Below are 17,442 nucleotides of genomic sequence, written 5' to 3' on the forward strand. Positions count from 1 at the left end.
ACTTCTAGTTGCTCAACTGTCTTAGGTCTTCTTTGTCACATCTTCCTCTTTATGATGCACCAAATCTTTTCTTTGGGTGAAAGATCTGGACTGCAGGCTGGCCATTTCAGTACTCAGATCATTCTTCTATGCAGTCTTGATGTTGTAATTGATGCACTATGTGGTCTGGCATTGTCATGTTGGAAAATGCAAGGTCTTACCCTGAAAGAGACGACGTCTGAATGGGATCATATGTATCTAGAACTTGGATAAACCTTTCAGCATTGATGGTGCCTTTCCAGATGTGTAAGCTGACCATGCCACACGCACTCATGCAACCCCAAACCATCAGAGATGCAGGCTTCTGAAAAGAGCGCTAATAACAACTTGGGTTGTCCTTGTCCTCTTTAGTCCGGATGAAATGGCATCCCAGTTTTTCAAAAAGAACTTCAAATTTTGATTCGTTGGACCACAGAACAGTTTTCCACTTTGCCAAAGTCCATTTTAAATGAGCCTTGCCCAGGGAAAACGCCTGTGCTTCTGGATCATGTTTAGATATGGCTTCTTTTTTGACCTATAGAGTTTTAGCTGGCAACAGCGAATGACACGGTGGATTGTGTTCACTGACAATGTGTTCTGGAAGTATTCCAGAGCCCATGTTGTGATTTCCATTACGGTAGCATTCCTGTATGTGATGCAGTGCCGTCTAAGGGCCCGAAGATCACAGGCATCCGGTATGGTTTTCCGGTCTTGACCCTTACGCACAGAGATTGTTCCAGATTCTCTGAATCTTTGGATGATATTATGCACTGTAGATGATGATAACTTCAATCTCATTGCAATTTTTCTCTGAGAAACTCAGAAAACTATTTTTCACCGCAGCATTGGGAGAATTGGTGATTCTCTGCCCATCTTGACCACTGAGAGACACTGCCATTCTGAGAGGCTCTTTTTATACCCAATCATGTTGCCAATTGACCTAATAAGTTGCAAGTTGGTCTTTCAACTGTTCCTTATATGTACATTTAAATTTTCTGGCCCCTTATTGCTACCTGTCCCAACTTTTTTTGGAATGTGTAGCTCTCATGAAATCCAAAATGAGCCAATATTTGGCATGACATTTCAAAATATCTCACTTTCTACATTTGATACGTTATCTATATTCTACTGTGAATAAAATATAAGTTTATGAGATTTGTAAATTATTCCATTACTTTTTTACTCACAATTTCTACAGTGTCCCAACTTTTTCTGTTTTGGGGTTGTACATCCAGACTAAATAATCAAAACCTAAATATAAGGTCTGCAAGATACATTGAAATAATCCAAATACCGCAAGTGGGCATATCGCAATACACAACTGGCAATGTTTTGCAATAACCAAATTATTTTAATACTTCAAAAAGTTATGCATAGTCTGAGTTTTGGGTGAATGCAGATAGCAGATGGACTGATCAGACAAAGAGACAGATGTCTCTTTTCCCAGAAAGAATGTGAAACTTAGGTTGTTTTATGACTTTTAGTTTTTAAATTTTATTATTATTTAAACTGATTTAAACCATTAGTTATTGCATATCGCATCGTGCAGCCCTATTAAATATGTTATTGATAAGTAGATTAGAGTCACTTAATTTGATATCACTCATCAACAGTTCTCATGCTGGTGACACGAGATTAAATCTGGTTTGTGATATATCCAACTGCCCTCATCATTAACATTCACTATAAATTAAAGAAGCAATGTTTACTCACTCATCTGTGATCTGATCATCTCTCTCTGTTTCTTCATCCTCTTCATTCGTTCTTCTGCTCTCTCTTCCTCTGCTCTCCTTCTCTCTTCCATCTCCCTTAAAATATTTCTGTCCAATTCAAAACAGCAACCGTTGTTTTCTGTCAACGTCTCCTCTATCTTCTTCAGCAGATCTTTGATCTGAGTCTCATCACTTCTGTTGTTATTATTGAGAAGATGATATCTGTTCCCACATTTATCCACCAGCCACTGGAGATCCTCACCTTCCCTCTCAATGTGTTTCTCTATAGTTGTGTCTCCTAGAAAGTCTCCATGAGTGAAGAGCACTATAGTGTGACTCCAGACTCTCTCACTGAGAAGATCAACATAACCCTGAAATACTTTTCTATCATCCTCTTTAAATCTGGTGTCCACACGTACAACCAGAAGAAAAACGTGAGGTCCTGGAGGACACAGAGACACACTGAATAAAATCTCTTCTTTCAGTAACTCAGTGCTCTCCTCTACAGGTTCATCAATCCACCATCCAGGAGCTTCAATCACAGTGATGTGTCTGTCTGCTACTTCTCTCAGTCTCTTCACACACTGAGCAGATGTCTTCAAGTCAAACTCTTCTCTGTTCAGGATGATGTTTCCTAATGAACTCTTATCAGATCTTTTGTTCCCTAATAACATAATCCTCAGATCTGAGAGGTTCTGGGTGCCACCTGTTACAAATACACAAAACACTTATTTAAAATTATTTTGCATGAAGATAATCACATTACATTAATCTGTGATACAGTTGAAAAGGATAAACATATGATGTAACTATTAAACTTTTTATTGTCTCACACAGACCGTTATTCAATGTTCAGGAAGCACATCATAGCGCGCAATAATTTTTTAATTTAGTTGGCGCGATGGCGGAGAGTAAATATGTCCATAAACGGCAGAGAATGTCTAAAGTTTAGGATCATTACATTCTTATTATTACATTCAGCATCTGAACCGACAACATCCATTGCTGTTTCATCAAGCGTCGCTGAAACAAGGTAACGTAGCCTAAGCCTATTGATGTTCACTGAGTTTAATCCCACACTGTATTTGTAGCGAAGTCGTTATGCGGTTTGACTAGATATGATGTTTAGCTTTGATGTTTTTAAGTAGTAAACGTATTCACGTTCAATTGCAAGAGAGTATAGCCTAAAAAAGAACCCCTTCACACACACACATGCACCCTCGTCTCTCTCACGCAAGTCATGCTAATCATGCTAGCTTCATGCTAATCATGCTAACATCATGCTAGCTTCATGCTAATCATGCTAACATCATGCTAACTTCATGCTAATCATGCTAGCTTCATGCTAATCATACTAGCATCATGCTAGCTTCATGCTAATCATGCTAGCATCATGCTAGCTTCATGCTAATCATGCTAGCATCATGCTAGCTTCATGCTAATCATGCTAACATCATGCTAGTTTCATGCTAATCATGCTATCATCATGCTAGCTTCATGCTAATCATGCTAGCATCATGCTAGCTTCATGCTAATCATGCTAACATGATGCTAGCTTCATGCTAATCATGCTAGCATCATGCTAGCTTCATGCAAATCGCTCAATGCATCACATATGCTTAAACTTTTATGTAGCCAGGCAACAGTAATTTCAGCATGCATTCACTGTATACACTAGGACGTGATGTTGTGATTTTTCGAACGGATGCTTCACCTAAAATGCACCGCAATGCAAGTGATGCAAACCAAATGCAGCGTTATTGAAAATGAATGTATGTAATTCTGCCGTACCAAACTGCAATGAAGCAACTGGTCTGACTGGGGTGTCACAAACACACGTGGACACACAAACACACACAGACACAGACACAGACACAGACACAGACACACACACACACACACACACACACACACACACACACACACACACACACACACACACACACACACACACACACACACACACACACACACACACACACACACACACACACACACACACACACACACACACACACGTACCATAGCAAAAAGGCTCACCCCAGAAATGATATATAATTTGTTAGTAGCCTAATGGTAAATGCTGCAGGTGTTCAAATGAACATAAACCAGACATTTACTTTGACGTCAGGGGTAGATGACAGCATGAAACCTGCTGTGCATATTAATAAATTAAATTGCTTAATCGTTGGCACTGGCACTTATAAACACTAAATGGGTAAAAATTGAAATAAATAGGCTTATTTTTGGAGCCAAATCTCAATACCTCTGTTTTTTAAAATAAAAGCCAAATGCTTGATCATTTAACAGCCACGTCATTTTCGTTATGCATTATTTGTTTTGGTTGTTTAAAAAAACACAAAAAACTTTTATTCGATTAATCGATCGATTCAGTGCTAGATTAATCGATTACCCAGCTAACACACAACCTACTAGTTACGTAATTTATTGGTAATTTTTGTAATTTCATGACTTACCAGCTGGCAATGTAACTGTTACTTCCTAGGGAGGTAATTGATTACCATTACAGTACCAAATTACCACGTCGCCAGTACGGTCTCCTAACGTCGCAAGATAACCAACTACGTCCCAGTTACGTAATAAATTCGTACTATTTTGGTAATTTCATAATATACAGGCAACATAACTTTTACATCCCAGGGAGGTAATTTCATTACCTTTACAATTATATAAACATTAATTTCCTTTTCTATTTAGGTTAGCTTATTAAAACTTTTTGGTCTCAAAGTTTCCCTTAAATAAGTCAAAATAGATTAAATACACACAAACTGCCATTCACATAGGAAACATGAAACAGCACAGGCCTCCCGCCCAGCTGAACTCAATCAGAGCGGGCAACCGCCAGTGCACGGCGTTGGACAGGACCGGTCGTTTCTCTGAACTGAGACCCGTTTAAATTTCACAAAAACTTATTTTAGTTGCTTAAGAGTTATGAAAACAGCATTTAAACACACTTATTAAGGCTCACAGAATCTCGCCCGACAGTATAAACCGCATTTTATGCTGCACCGACAGGAATGTACACAGTAGCGTAACGAGCCAACACCGGGCCCCTAAGCAGGATTATCAAGGCGGGCCCTCTACTACAGTACGTGATGACGCAATGTCCACAAGCAGGCTACAATGAATAGGACAGGATCATAGAGACACAGCATAAGAGATGAGATTACTGACAAAATCAGATATAGACTACGCGCACCACAACAAAAACAAAACACTGGTGACGGCGCACCATATGAAAAAACACTGCTCATGGCAGCACTATCCACACATACGTCTAGGTCTAAATATATAAGAAAAGATGCTCACTCACATTATAGGCTATAGCGTTACATTATAACCACATTATAATTTATAGCGGCATTTTCCAGGGCTTCAGTTCTGGATGGCATGATGTAGGTATGTGACAAAAATGTTAAACATGGTTAAATGCTAAAACTAGTTGTTCAGATAGAAAGAGCTTGAAAAAAACTTTAAAACGACATCAAGTCTATGGGTTCAAGAATAACAAAATACTGGCCATTTGATACTCGAAAATCATCACCTTATTTTGTTCCATTGTTTTCTATTTTGCAGGTGGTAAAACTCCAGTGTGCGTCATGATCCTGACAGCCGCGATAGCGGAGATTGTTCAGACAAAAACACAGTTCAATCATTACATACGCAAAAAGATAGATCCATACTGTTTAAAATCATTTGTTTACTTACTGCTGCACTTTTGTGCTTTGCTTCAGGTGTCCAGTGTAGTGTTTGAGTTTTTAAAGCGTCAGTGTTTCTTGTTTGTGTTGAAAAACCAAAAGATACAAACCAGACGATTTCAAACGTGCACAGAAACTGTGGGCTCTGATTGGTTGGGCTCTATCGCTAGCGGTGATTTCACTGGGCGATGCAACCACACAGTTTGCACGTTGCCAAGCATTGAAAACCCGTGAGAAAACCCGGGAGTGTTGAATATGCGATAGGTCCCCCCGACTGTCAATCAAAATCTTCCAGTCGGGTGGGCCCCGTCAGCACCGCTTACCGATAGTTACGCCCCTGAATGTACATCTGAAAAGAAATTTCGTTTATTTCGTTTTATAAGGGATGATACTACTTCACAACAAATAAATTTATTTTTATGAAAACGTGTAGATGTTCTTTAACCTTTATTTATTTTATTGTCTTTATTTTAAATTTTTGTGTGACACGTTTGGCGTTTTGGACTGGTGAAGGTAGAGCAGCGTTACCGGAACGTGAAGATGACCGCAGCTCTTTCTCTCCGTCTGACAAAACTACACCTGTGAGGATTGACACGGGAAACAAGAGGACCCAAGCGCAGGCAATGTCGGGGAGTGAACACAGAACGTTTATTTACATAAAACATGAAAAACAAAAGCCCATGAGGGGGCAAGACAACATTAAACAAGATATTACGAACACTGACTAAACATGATGAACTACTAAGATGACACACTACTGAACAATAATGACTGCATGACACGACACGAATGATCACAATGAACCAGCACAAGACAAGAGGAGATTAAATAGGGGAAACTAAACAAGATAACGAGGGCAACACAGGTGAGAGGGATGAACGGATAATGAATAATTAACAGGGAGAACAAGGAGGGCGGGGACTAGAGACGAGACACCAGAGGCACATGCCACAATAAACAAGGCATGAGCCTCCACATGAAACAAGAGACTGTCAGAACCCTGCCATCACTATAAAACATAAATATAAAACAAGACTCTCGTGGCAGAGTCCTGACAACACCTGCACAATTCAGAAATTACATTTTATATTAACTTATGGAGAATCCATTTAAATGTTTATTTTAAGATATGTTTATTTAAATGTTTGTAATGTTCATGTTCAATAAATGAGGTATTCAAACTCTGAGTCTGTCATTCATGTGTCCATTTTCATTCTCCGTGCGTAATTCTACATGAATATGTTCAGTTTAATTCAGTACATAATTTTTTTTAATCGAATTAATTAAACTGAAAAGTAACTCGCATGACTCAAATATTAATGTGTACATTTATAAAGTAATGCATTACTTTACTTGTTACTTTAGAAAAGTAATATTATTACTGTAGGAGCCATTTATATTCACCTTTAGTTTGGTTAATTTAGTTATTGCTTATTTTGGCCACTAGGGGAATATTGCACTGGGTGTAGCACGTCACTGGAAAGTAGAAATATCTACAGGTGTGGTATTAATGAGAAAGGTGTGGATGGTGGGGAGCACACAGTTCTTACCGTAGCCGTGAGTCTGCCACAATAATTTATTTTTCAGCACAACAGCACTTTATCAATCAACACTGGGCAAATAACTATTTTATGATACCTCTTTTCAGGGGCGTCGCTAGACCCCTTTTACTGGGGCACGTGCCCCAGTGTAAATCTTTTGTGCCCCGGTGTAAATCTCAAGTTAAAATTTTAGCAGTTAACTAGTGCAATCCTTTACAAAGACAATCGCAGCAAAAACAGATCTTTATGCAAAGTAGTTACTCAATTTAGGCTTGTAAAAGCGACGAAGCATTCGCATTGACTCGTGCACGCACGTATCCATGGCCGCGCGCGTTTGCGTTCACCGCGCACAACCGCATTCAAAAGGTGACGCCACACGAGTGCTTATGAAAGCATAACGAAACTAAAGTAAGTTTCTAAATAATAATGCTAATCTTATTTTGACTCCATCATTATTGGCTTCTGTAGATGGACATCAGAAATGTTTTGTGCAAAGCAGGGAAAGAGAAGAAGAAAGGAGAGATGAAACGTTTAAGGGAGGTTAGACAAACTACATCCTGACCCTGTCAGGTCTCAAACATTAGAGGAAAAATCTCAGGAAAACCTCTTGTCAAGTCTAAAGAATTGCATTGTTGCTGAGAAAATCAACAGATGTATGTGTTATACTGTTCTGTATTTTCAGATATGAAATTAATATTAAGTTTACAAATATTTAACTCTAGGACATAACACAAACAGTTAGCAGTAACCTTGACTGAGATTATATAGTTTAGCAGTCATAAAATGACTGGTTTCTTAAATATTCTTGTAAAAATAAGTTATTAATCATTGTTATCATTGTATAATGTAGAAAATATTTCTCTGCTATCATTATTTCCAAACATGTTATGCCATTTATGCCTCCAAACATGTTAATAATGTTAGGTATAATGAAGATTACACATGTATATGTATCTTTTGCACTGTAGAATAGTGGGTTAAGCAAAGGACATTGTATAGAAGTGTTGCACACCTCTTGCACACAGCAGGCTTTCAAAAAAAAGTCAGCAAAAAATGGGGGGCCTGTGCCCCAGTAGAGCTTTATGTCTAGCAACGCCCCTGCCTCTTTTGATATATTTATAATAAACGGGAACACAACCCAAAGAGAGCTAAAGAGTCTGGACTTCTGCTACGCGTTGAGAACACCATGCCATCCATGCTGAGGCTTAGAGGTTAGTCTCCACACCGTAAGAACCTTTTCCCGATTGTTTGGATTTGGATATTGAAAGGATCGCTCGTCTCATTTTATTGTTTACCCGTTGCGGAGCCTGGGAGTCTTAATTTAAACATCTGTAAGTCTTCACATTGTTACCTAGTACATACTGCAACCACGGAAAGCTGGTGGATACACTTTCCTATTTTCTGCAGATGGAATTGGAAAGTAAACTTGGACCTTTGAAATTAAATTGAAATACTGTTTCAGTGCTGTGCTTTGTAAAATTAGGCTACCTGTGCTGTTAGTTGAAAGAAATTCCGACGTTCGGATTATTAAGTGCTGTGTTGTGAGTTCTATAGGCTGTCTCCGCATAAGAAAGGTTATTGTGCTGTTTCATCAGGCGCTTGAACTTAATGCCCTTAACGCACAAAGATGAGTGCAGAGGAAGAACAATTGCTTGACAATGCCAAAGGCACTTTTGTGGCTACAGGTGAAAATAATTCTCCTGATAAACCTAGTTCGGTTGTTGATGACTTAGGGAAATGCACAAGAAAAATAACTGCTAAAGGATTTACAATGCTGTTTGAAAACCTGCAGAAAAACCGTAAATCTCAAATTGTGCAAATTAATGAAATTAAGCAAAGGATTAATGAGCTCCTTACTGGAAAATTACATCTCAAACATTGTCTGATGTGAAGAAATGTCTAAACAAATATACCATGTTGTGTAAGGAGGTTTTAGAAACTCAAACTACGTGGTTGAAAATCCCTATGCCGGACCTTGAATATGACAAACAACAAAATTGGTTTGCACAGAAACTAAATGGAATGAATACATTTGAGAATGATGTGAAGCAATGGTTGGCTGATACTGCTGTGAAAAGGGATGATGAGACTCTTGATGTGCTGTCTATAATACATTTTGATATAAGGCCTGAAGATAGTATATCCAATGTTTCAACTAAAGGGTCAAAACAGAAAGGTCGCTCTTCTGTTTATTCAAGCTTCCAGTTTTATTTTTGTACATCTAAAGGCAAAGGCTGAAAGGGCTGCACTTTTACAGTCTGCAGCAGCTTTGAGAAAAATGCATGAACTTGATGCTGAAGAAGCAGCCCTTCAAATTTAAAAGGCAAAACTGAGAAGGAAAAGAGAGCAGCTAGAGGTTGAGGCCAAGTTGGCTAGTGCTACAACTAAACTGACTGTGTTTGAAAATGTATGTGGTGTTAAAGATGTGGATGAGTATGAAGAGTATAATGGAGAAGATGCTATGAATACCTATCTGCATGCTCATTTAAAATCACAAACATCAAGTTTATTGAACACAGCTTCTGTCTCGCAACTTCATAAAGCTGTCTGTTTCTAACAGGACGGTTTCTCTGCCATTGACTGTACGAAAGAAAGGCTACATATTCCACAAGCCCAGCCTTCAGGAAGATCTAGTAACACTTTGTCCTCAGTGTCATATGTGCCATCTTGTTACAGGTCCAGAGTGCAGGGGAATGCTCCGGGACCTAGATCCACCAACGCTGCACCAGGACTTCAGCCGTCGACTTCACTAGGGAGCACACGTATGTAATTACATCTGCGTCCTCATTCCTGTCTGGACAATGTTCAACATCCTGCTCTGTATGACCTTATGCAACAGCAAACTAACATCACTGCTCAGCTAGTTCAGAACCAAGCTTTAGCTTCTCTTCCTCCACGGGCTATCCCAGAGTTTGACAAAGATCCATTAAAAAATGCTGCCTTCATTAGAGCTTTTGAACAAGCTATTGAAAAGAAAACTACAGATAAACAAGAATGTCTTTATTATCTCGATCAATACACCAGAGGGCAGCCAAGAGAACATGTTTGGAGTTGCTATAACATGGTTTCTGGCCAGGGCTATGAGAGAGCAAAGAATCTATTAAAGGAACACTTTGGCAACGAAATGAAAATTGCTGTATCTTATATAGAGAAGGCTATGAAGTGGCCAACGATGAGGGTTGATGACACTAATGCTCTGCAGTCTTTCTCACTCTTTTTAAGGGATTGTTGCAATGTTATGGAAGATTTACAGCATATGGAGGAGATGAACGTTCCATCTAATCTTCGCCTTATGATGATGAAGTTGCCATATAAACTGAGGGAAAAATGGAGATCTGTTGTCTGCGAGCGACAGGAGCTTCGTGGTTACAGAGCTATGTTCCCAGACTTTGTGGCCTTCATTGAGCGTCAGGTAAAGATTCTGTCTGACCCTCTCTTTGGTGACCTACAGGGTATGCCGTCAGAACCTTACTTTAAATCTAAGGGCAGACATACTGGAAGAGGTCAAGCTGCCATTGCTGCTATTAATACTGCCTCAGGACCAACTACATCAGCAGCTTGGCACCAACAGGGCAGAGGGCCAGCTTCACAGAAAAACAACGAAGAATTATGCTGTGTGTGTAAGAGCCAACATACAGTGGAGACATGTGGCCATACTGGGGCCGGAAGTGAAGAAAGTGTTCTCTCTATTGTGCCTGTACAGGTGAAGGCTAAGTCCGGAAGCACGGTTGTGAACACCTATGCCTTTCTAGACCCTGGAAGTTCAGCCTCTTTCTGTCCTCAAAATCTATCAGGAGTCAAGACTAACATTCTTCTTCATACCCTTGGTCAAGAGAGGTCTGTAAACACATTATTGCTTAGTGGTCTTAACCCTCTGGGGTCTAAGGGGTTTTTAGGGCCCTGGGGAAGTTTTGACATGCACTGACATTTGTGCTTTTTTCAGTTGCTTGAAAACATATTAATGGCAAAAGTCTCATAACACTGTGTTCATCACAAACTGGGCTACAATATCATATAATCAACATGTATGTACATGTTTGTATTTTTGAGAGAAAAATGTTTATGCGTGGTTTTTGAAAAAGCAAAATTTTTAAGTCACTGATATAACACCACAAAACTCATTCTAAACATGTTTTCCCAAGACTTTCCAAACTGGATCTAGTAGTCTAGAGTTTTTTCTTCAAAATGATGTGAAAATCATATGGCCTACTCAATCACATAAAGCAATACATTGATTTACAATTTCTAAGACACTTTTGCTTGGGAAAGGCTGTATGCGTGGAGGCGGGAAAGCTCCTGAATAATCAGTGATTGACAGCTGAGAGACAAAAGAGTTGAATAATGAGCCACATAATAAGCCTTGTGGGGATGTTCAACAGGAATGCAACTTTCTCTGTAGTAAAACCATGATAAGGTTTACTTTTCAATATAATGTAAACACACACACACACACACACACATTATATGTATTTATATATATATATATATATATATATATATATATATATATATATATATATATATATATATATATATATATATATATATATATATATATATATATATATATATATAGAAATATTTTCTATTAATATCACAAGTATAAGTTACCTTTTAAAAACCATAGTAGCCTAATCATGGTAAAGGTACTGTTTGGCCATCATAAAGTGAACACAGGGTTTGTGTTTGGTTGGCCAGCGAGAGGTTTACTTTTGTGCAGTAAAAAGCTCAAAAGAACAACTGCCTATCGTTGTCTGGACTCCTATTTGTGTTTTTGTAATCATAATAGTAGAAACACAACCACGCGTGGACACGCGTAATAAACTTATCAATGTTTGTTTACAGCCGCCGCCACCTCACGTGTTGATCATGAAAGCAAGTAAATAAGGATTTATATGTCGGACATCGATCCCGTCACACTGACAAAGCACACACACTCGCGTCTGTCTGGAGATTTAGGCGCGAGTAAACAAGTATGTGATGTGTGCAAGCATCTTTTATAATGATACCACAAAGCGCTTCAAATATGAGGTATTGTGTGTTTGTGTGTGCGTTTGGACGTCGATCGAGTCACACTCGCGTCTGGAGATAACTTTAGTTACAGTCACGAGTAAACAAGTAGATGTCATGTTTCCAGCACTCGGATTAAAACTCAACACAGCAGTGAATGGCTGCAGAGACGGAATGGAATGTCCATTGACTGTGGGGTTGACTAATGAATATGGATGATCTCTGCTCTTTTCTTCAATGGAGCGGGGCGTGGCTCACTATAGATAATGAAGCAACAGAAGAAAGACGGTACATCTCTCTCTTCTAATACAGTTAACAACGAATTACAATATTTGTTTTCGATTTCACTTACATCTTCCAAAAGCAGACATTCCAAGCATTATGTAGACATTTATCTTTTGTTTATATGACAAATATTCGTTAAGTTACAGTTCATTTTTCTGACGTGTTTCTGAAAAGACTTCACTGAGGGAGAGAGAACAAAACGCGCATCATGTTTATTTTCTTAATTTTGCGAAAAGCACAACATGCTGTTTTTATTGGGAGTGGACAGAAAAAAACTAGACAATTTAACGTTTTAAATGATGTATAAATCATATCTGTATGTCAAAAATCAGCAGAGTTATCCAAGTCTCTTTGGGGAGTGATCGAAAAATAAAGAGTTTGCGGCGCCCGCGCTGCAGCCGACCCCAGAGTGTTAAGGTTTCTAGCTTGAATGAAGAAAACTTCCTGGACTTACCTGAAGTCTTTACTCTAATAATATAATATTCTCACCCGACAGGACCTAGAGGGATGGAAATACCTTGAAGGCATTAATGTTCCCAGTCTTGAGGCAGAGGTGGAATTATTAATAGGCACCAATGCGCCAAAGCTCATGGAACCATGGGAAATATTAAAGAGCCAAGGGTCACTCCTTTAAAGCAAAAAACAATTCCTTGTCTTGAGTTGACTGCTGCTGTCCTGGCTGTCCGAGTGGACAAGATGCTGAAGAAGGAGATGCAGCTGGATCTACGCCCATCAGTGTTCTGGACAGGTAGCACAACTGTTTTGAAGTATATTGGAAATGAGACCAGGAGATTTCATATGTTCGTGGCTAATAGGGTGACTGTAATCAGAAATGAAACATATGTTGCACAGTGGAGACACATTGGTACAAGACTGAATCCAGCAGATGAGGCATCCAGAGGTTTAAGTGTTGAAGAATTCCTTGCATGTCAGCGGTGGCTGAAGGGAACAGAATTTCTCTTGAGGAGGGAAGCCGAATGGCCTAAGACTATCATGGAACAACCTTTGATTCCTGTGGATGACCCTGAGGTGAAGAAAGACCTGCTGGTGAATGCCTTTGTCTCCCATAGTCCACTGAATACAACAAAGGTGTTTTTAAGTCAGTTTTCAGATTTTAAGAAGCTGAGAATGTCTGTGGCATGGATGCTTAGACTTAGAGATGTACTTTTAACATTGTCCCAAAGGAGAAAGGTTATTGAATCCTCTGAAAGCATTGGCCATAACAATGGAGGCCGAAGAAACAATCACCTTTATGCAGAGATGCAACAGGAAAAATTGGCACTTCGTGGCCCGTCACTGACAACAGGTGACCTTGAGAGGGCAGAAAGTGCCATTATCGGCTTTTTCCAGCAAGAGAGGTTTTCTGATGAGATTGCGGTTTTGAAAGATGGAGGAACTATTAAACGAAACAGCGATCTCTACAAGCTGGATCCAGTGTTGGAGGGCGGATTGCTGCAGGTGGGAGGAAGGCTCAGTAGGGCTGCTATGCCTGAAGTGGAGAAACATCCTGTCATTTTTTCTAAAGAGCAACATGTGTCCAAACTCCGCTTGAAGCATTTCCATCAACAGCTGGGTCATGCAGGTAGAAATCGCATGCTGTCTTCTTTTAGGAAGCATTGCTGGATTACCCATGCCAATTCTGCCTGTAGGAAGGTCATCTCTGAGTGTGTAGTGTGTCGCCGCCTCCAAGGAAAGATGGGGAACGGCTTATTCGTCTTGTGAAAAAGGTCCTCTCTTCCACACTCAGACTTCAAACATTGGATGATGAGGGCTTTCATACTATTCTTTGCGAAGTTGAAGCCATTCTTAATAGTCGTCCCATCACAAAGGCCTCTGATGATGCGAATTACCTTGAAGCACTTACACCCAATTACATCTTGCTTTTAAAGTCAAAAGCTTATTGATGGAAGCCGAAGTGTCATAGATGAGGACCTCACTAGATGACCTGAATACAGATGTCCTAGGCTTAAGAGAAGATTTTTTTTGGCTCTGCAAAATGGCTCCTTTAGCTTAAATTAGAGGATTTGGGTAATTGTGGTTAAAGTAAATAGTCACAATTATGGGGCCGGGGTGTAGGAGCCATTTATATTCACCCTTAGTTTGGTTAATTTAGTTATTGCTTATTTTGACTGTGTGTAGCACATAGCTGCCAACTCTCACGCATTCACCGTGAGACACCCGCAATTGACCCCATTCTCACGCTCTCACGCCACACATCCATTTTCTCACGCAGGCTCGTGCCCACCATTGACATTCCCATTGAGTTTAATAAAAGTCATGAAATAATTGCCTAATATACCTAATTGTACTTACTGTAAAACGCCTAGCTATCTCTATCTGGCCTGCCTCAATCAACATAAAGCGCTCGTCAAAGTCAAAATGATGCGAAGGCCAATCAAATCAAAGAAGGTGGAGTTATTGTTTACAGATGCCTGAGCGCCAGCTACAAACTACAGAGCGAGTGCGCGGCTGCGCGATGGTGAAAGAGCAACGCACGATGTAAGTAGCTAAACCAGTGCTCGCAGTACTGACACTTTTATATTTAAGCGTACCTTCCTACTGTCTTTTGCGTGCCACCACTTCTCATGTTGCTGGTACTTTGCTGCAAAAAGTCAAAGAGCATTTCACTTTATGTGGCGCTGCGCAGGAAGTTCGGCAGCGAGGACATCAGAGTACCGCGAGAGCCATTTGAAATGTTACAAAAGGGTCCGCCTTTACCTTTGCTCTCGCGTTACTCTGATGTCATAAGCCGATCAGTCAGCGCCGCACCAGTCGAACACACAAAGCGTCAAGGTCTCGATGAGAAGCAGAGACCTGCCCGGATTCCACGCACACAGATACCCTCAGAAAACAGCTATTTTAATCAACCCTCACCCGCGTGTGCATGTCTGTAATCAGTACAAGCCTGTGTGATGTTTGCTGTGACAGTTTTTAATAAAAGAGAAAAAAGTCAATTGATATTTGACATCTATAAACAATAATATATACGAAATATAATTATATGGTCTTGACATGCACATTATCTGTTGCTTTAGTTTAATATAAAGTACTCATTTGGTTTATTTGATTGTGACAGTCCCTCTATCACCAATCAATCACAAATCATCACTTTACGCTTCTCTTTCTCAGTGGATAAACTGAATCAAAGCTGCTGTTATCTGCAGTTATACATTTTACAGAGACCAGTAGCCTATTCATTAGATTTTAAGAACTTTTTTGGCACTTTTATCAGAAGGAAAGCATAATAGAAGTGTATGAAATAATAATAAAGACTCTAATTTCAGTCATATAAACTCAGTAAAAGCTTTTATTTCAATTTAATTTGTAAAATATGATTAGATTTGTATTGTAATCCATTTTTATGCAGTTTTTCCAACTATTTTATACAGAAATAGCTAAAATCCACACTATTATCAATTGGTTAAGGACTTAAAAATTATTACCACAACCCCCCCCCCCCCCAAAAAAAAAAATCTCACTCCAAGCTGAACTCAGAAGTTGGCAGCTATGGTGTAGCACGTCACTGGAAAGTAGATATATCTACAGGTGTGGTAATTAGTGAGAAAGGTGTGGATGGTGGGAACACATGGTTCTTACCATAGCCGTGAGTCTGCCACAATAATTTATTTATTAGCACAACAGCACTTTATCAATCAACACTGAGCAAAGAACTATTTTATGATACCTCTTTTGATATATTTATAATAAACGAGAACACCACCCAAAGAGAGCTAAAGAGTCTGGACTTCTTTCTGCTACGTGTTGAGAACACTATGCTGAGGCTTAGAGGTTGGCCTCCACAATTACGTAATGCACATTACTTTTAATGCGTAACCCCTAACACTGGTAAACACTGTGTGCAATGAAACACAAAGTGGCATGTGTTAGAATGGACAGTGGAGCATAGACATGTATAACCGGTATAAATTTCTTTGTTCTGATGAACACGAAGGAAGACATTTTGAGGATTGTTTGTAATCAAACCGATCAGAGGCCCCATTGACTTCATTAGTATCCTTTATTCCTATTATGGAAGTCAATGAGGCCTCTAAACTGCTTGGTTACAAACGATCCTTAAACTATCTTCCTTCATGTTCATCAGAAATGTGAGTAAATGACAGAATTTTCTATCCCTATAGGAAATGTAAACATTATGTGTAATAAGCAAAAGGGACGTGCTAGAATGTCATATTTAATTTATTATTATATTGTAATGCTAATCTGGCATTTAATAGCTTTTGTGTTGGTTCCCATTTTTATTCGTTTTACTTACACCACAAGTATATAAGCTAAAATATGCGTTTTTGCCCAAAGAAGAGTGTCACTTTACAGAATTTACGCGTTTAACACCACAAGAAGCAGATGTTTGAAAAACACGTGACCCTTTAAATTGATAAATTTGTTCAAATATGAACAACGTAATATTACATTATAGTATATGATGAAAACACTGCAAAAGTAAAACTGAACACACAATGTTAACGTAGGCTAAATGTGTTTGCTTGTATGTATTGATACATTATTGACTTAAACTTAACTTCTGAAGATGTCAGGCTTATATGCAAAAATGTAGTTAAAGTATTTCTATTACATTTAAGACGAGTGTTCATATTTTAGCTGTCATATTATTTTCCACTTAGGTTAAAGTAACTTTATTAATTTATTATTCAGTATACTTTATCGCGTTTGCGTCACAAATATCAGAAGAGAAGCCAGTCATACTGTCTGTCATCATCAACTTTGCCCTCAAAGTTTAGTTTTTTGCGCTTTAGTGCATTTTTAAGCCATTGATGGTGTTATGATAAGTAATAATGTAAATTGTTTTAGTTATATTGCTTACCTGAGTCCGTTTTAGACATCTTATCCCAGTAAAAGTTTCAGAGTAAATCCAGTTTCACCCACCGGCAGTTTTTACTTTCAGTTTTTTAGTTACATAAATGGCTGAAGTCGCTTCTAATCTGGTTTACAGGTGTACAGAAGGGTGTGTCTGAATGTTTATTACATGTTTAAAACTCTATGACTTAATAAAACATCAGAAAGCATATCAGATCTGACTGAGGTAATGATAAAAGAACAATAAATCGATGACTAGAAATTAATAAATATGTAATTGTTTTAAAGCAGATATTCAGGTTTTTGAATTCATTGCAATATGTA

The 17,442-nt window shown here is 38.9% G+C and overlaps 1 protein-coding gene across 1 annotated transcript in view; it reads right to left on the reverse strand.

Annotated features, from left to right (window-relative positions):
• Nucleotides 1-17,198, reverse strand: part of LOC135787783 (GTPase IMAP family member 8-like) — a 50,318-nt gene extending 33,120 nt beyond the window's left edge. The window contains exons 1-2 of the mRNA XM_073813407.1: nt 17,126-17,198; nt 1,732-2,436 (exon numbers count right to left, since the gene is read on the reverse strand). Coding sequence (XP_073669508.1) covers nt 1,732-2,436; nt 17,126-17,144 — 724 coding nt within the window. The 5' untranslated portion in view covers nt 17,145-17,198. The remainder of the gene's footprint in view (nt 1-1,731; nt 2,437-17,125) is intronic.
• Nucleotides 17,199-17,442: the final 244 nt, after the last annotated feature.

The sequence above is a fragment of the Paramisgurnus dabryanus genome, chromosome 23 (assembly GCF_030506205.2).
Source record: "Paramisgurnus dabryanus chromosome 23, PD_genome_1.1, whole genome shotgun sequence".
NCBI lineage: Eukaryota > Metazoa > Chordata > Actinopteri > Cypriniformes > Cobitidae > Paramisgurnus > Paramisgurnus dabryanus.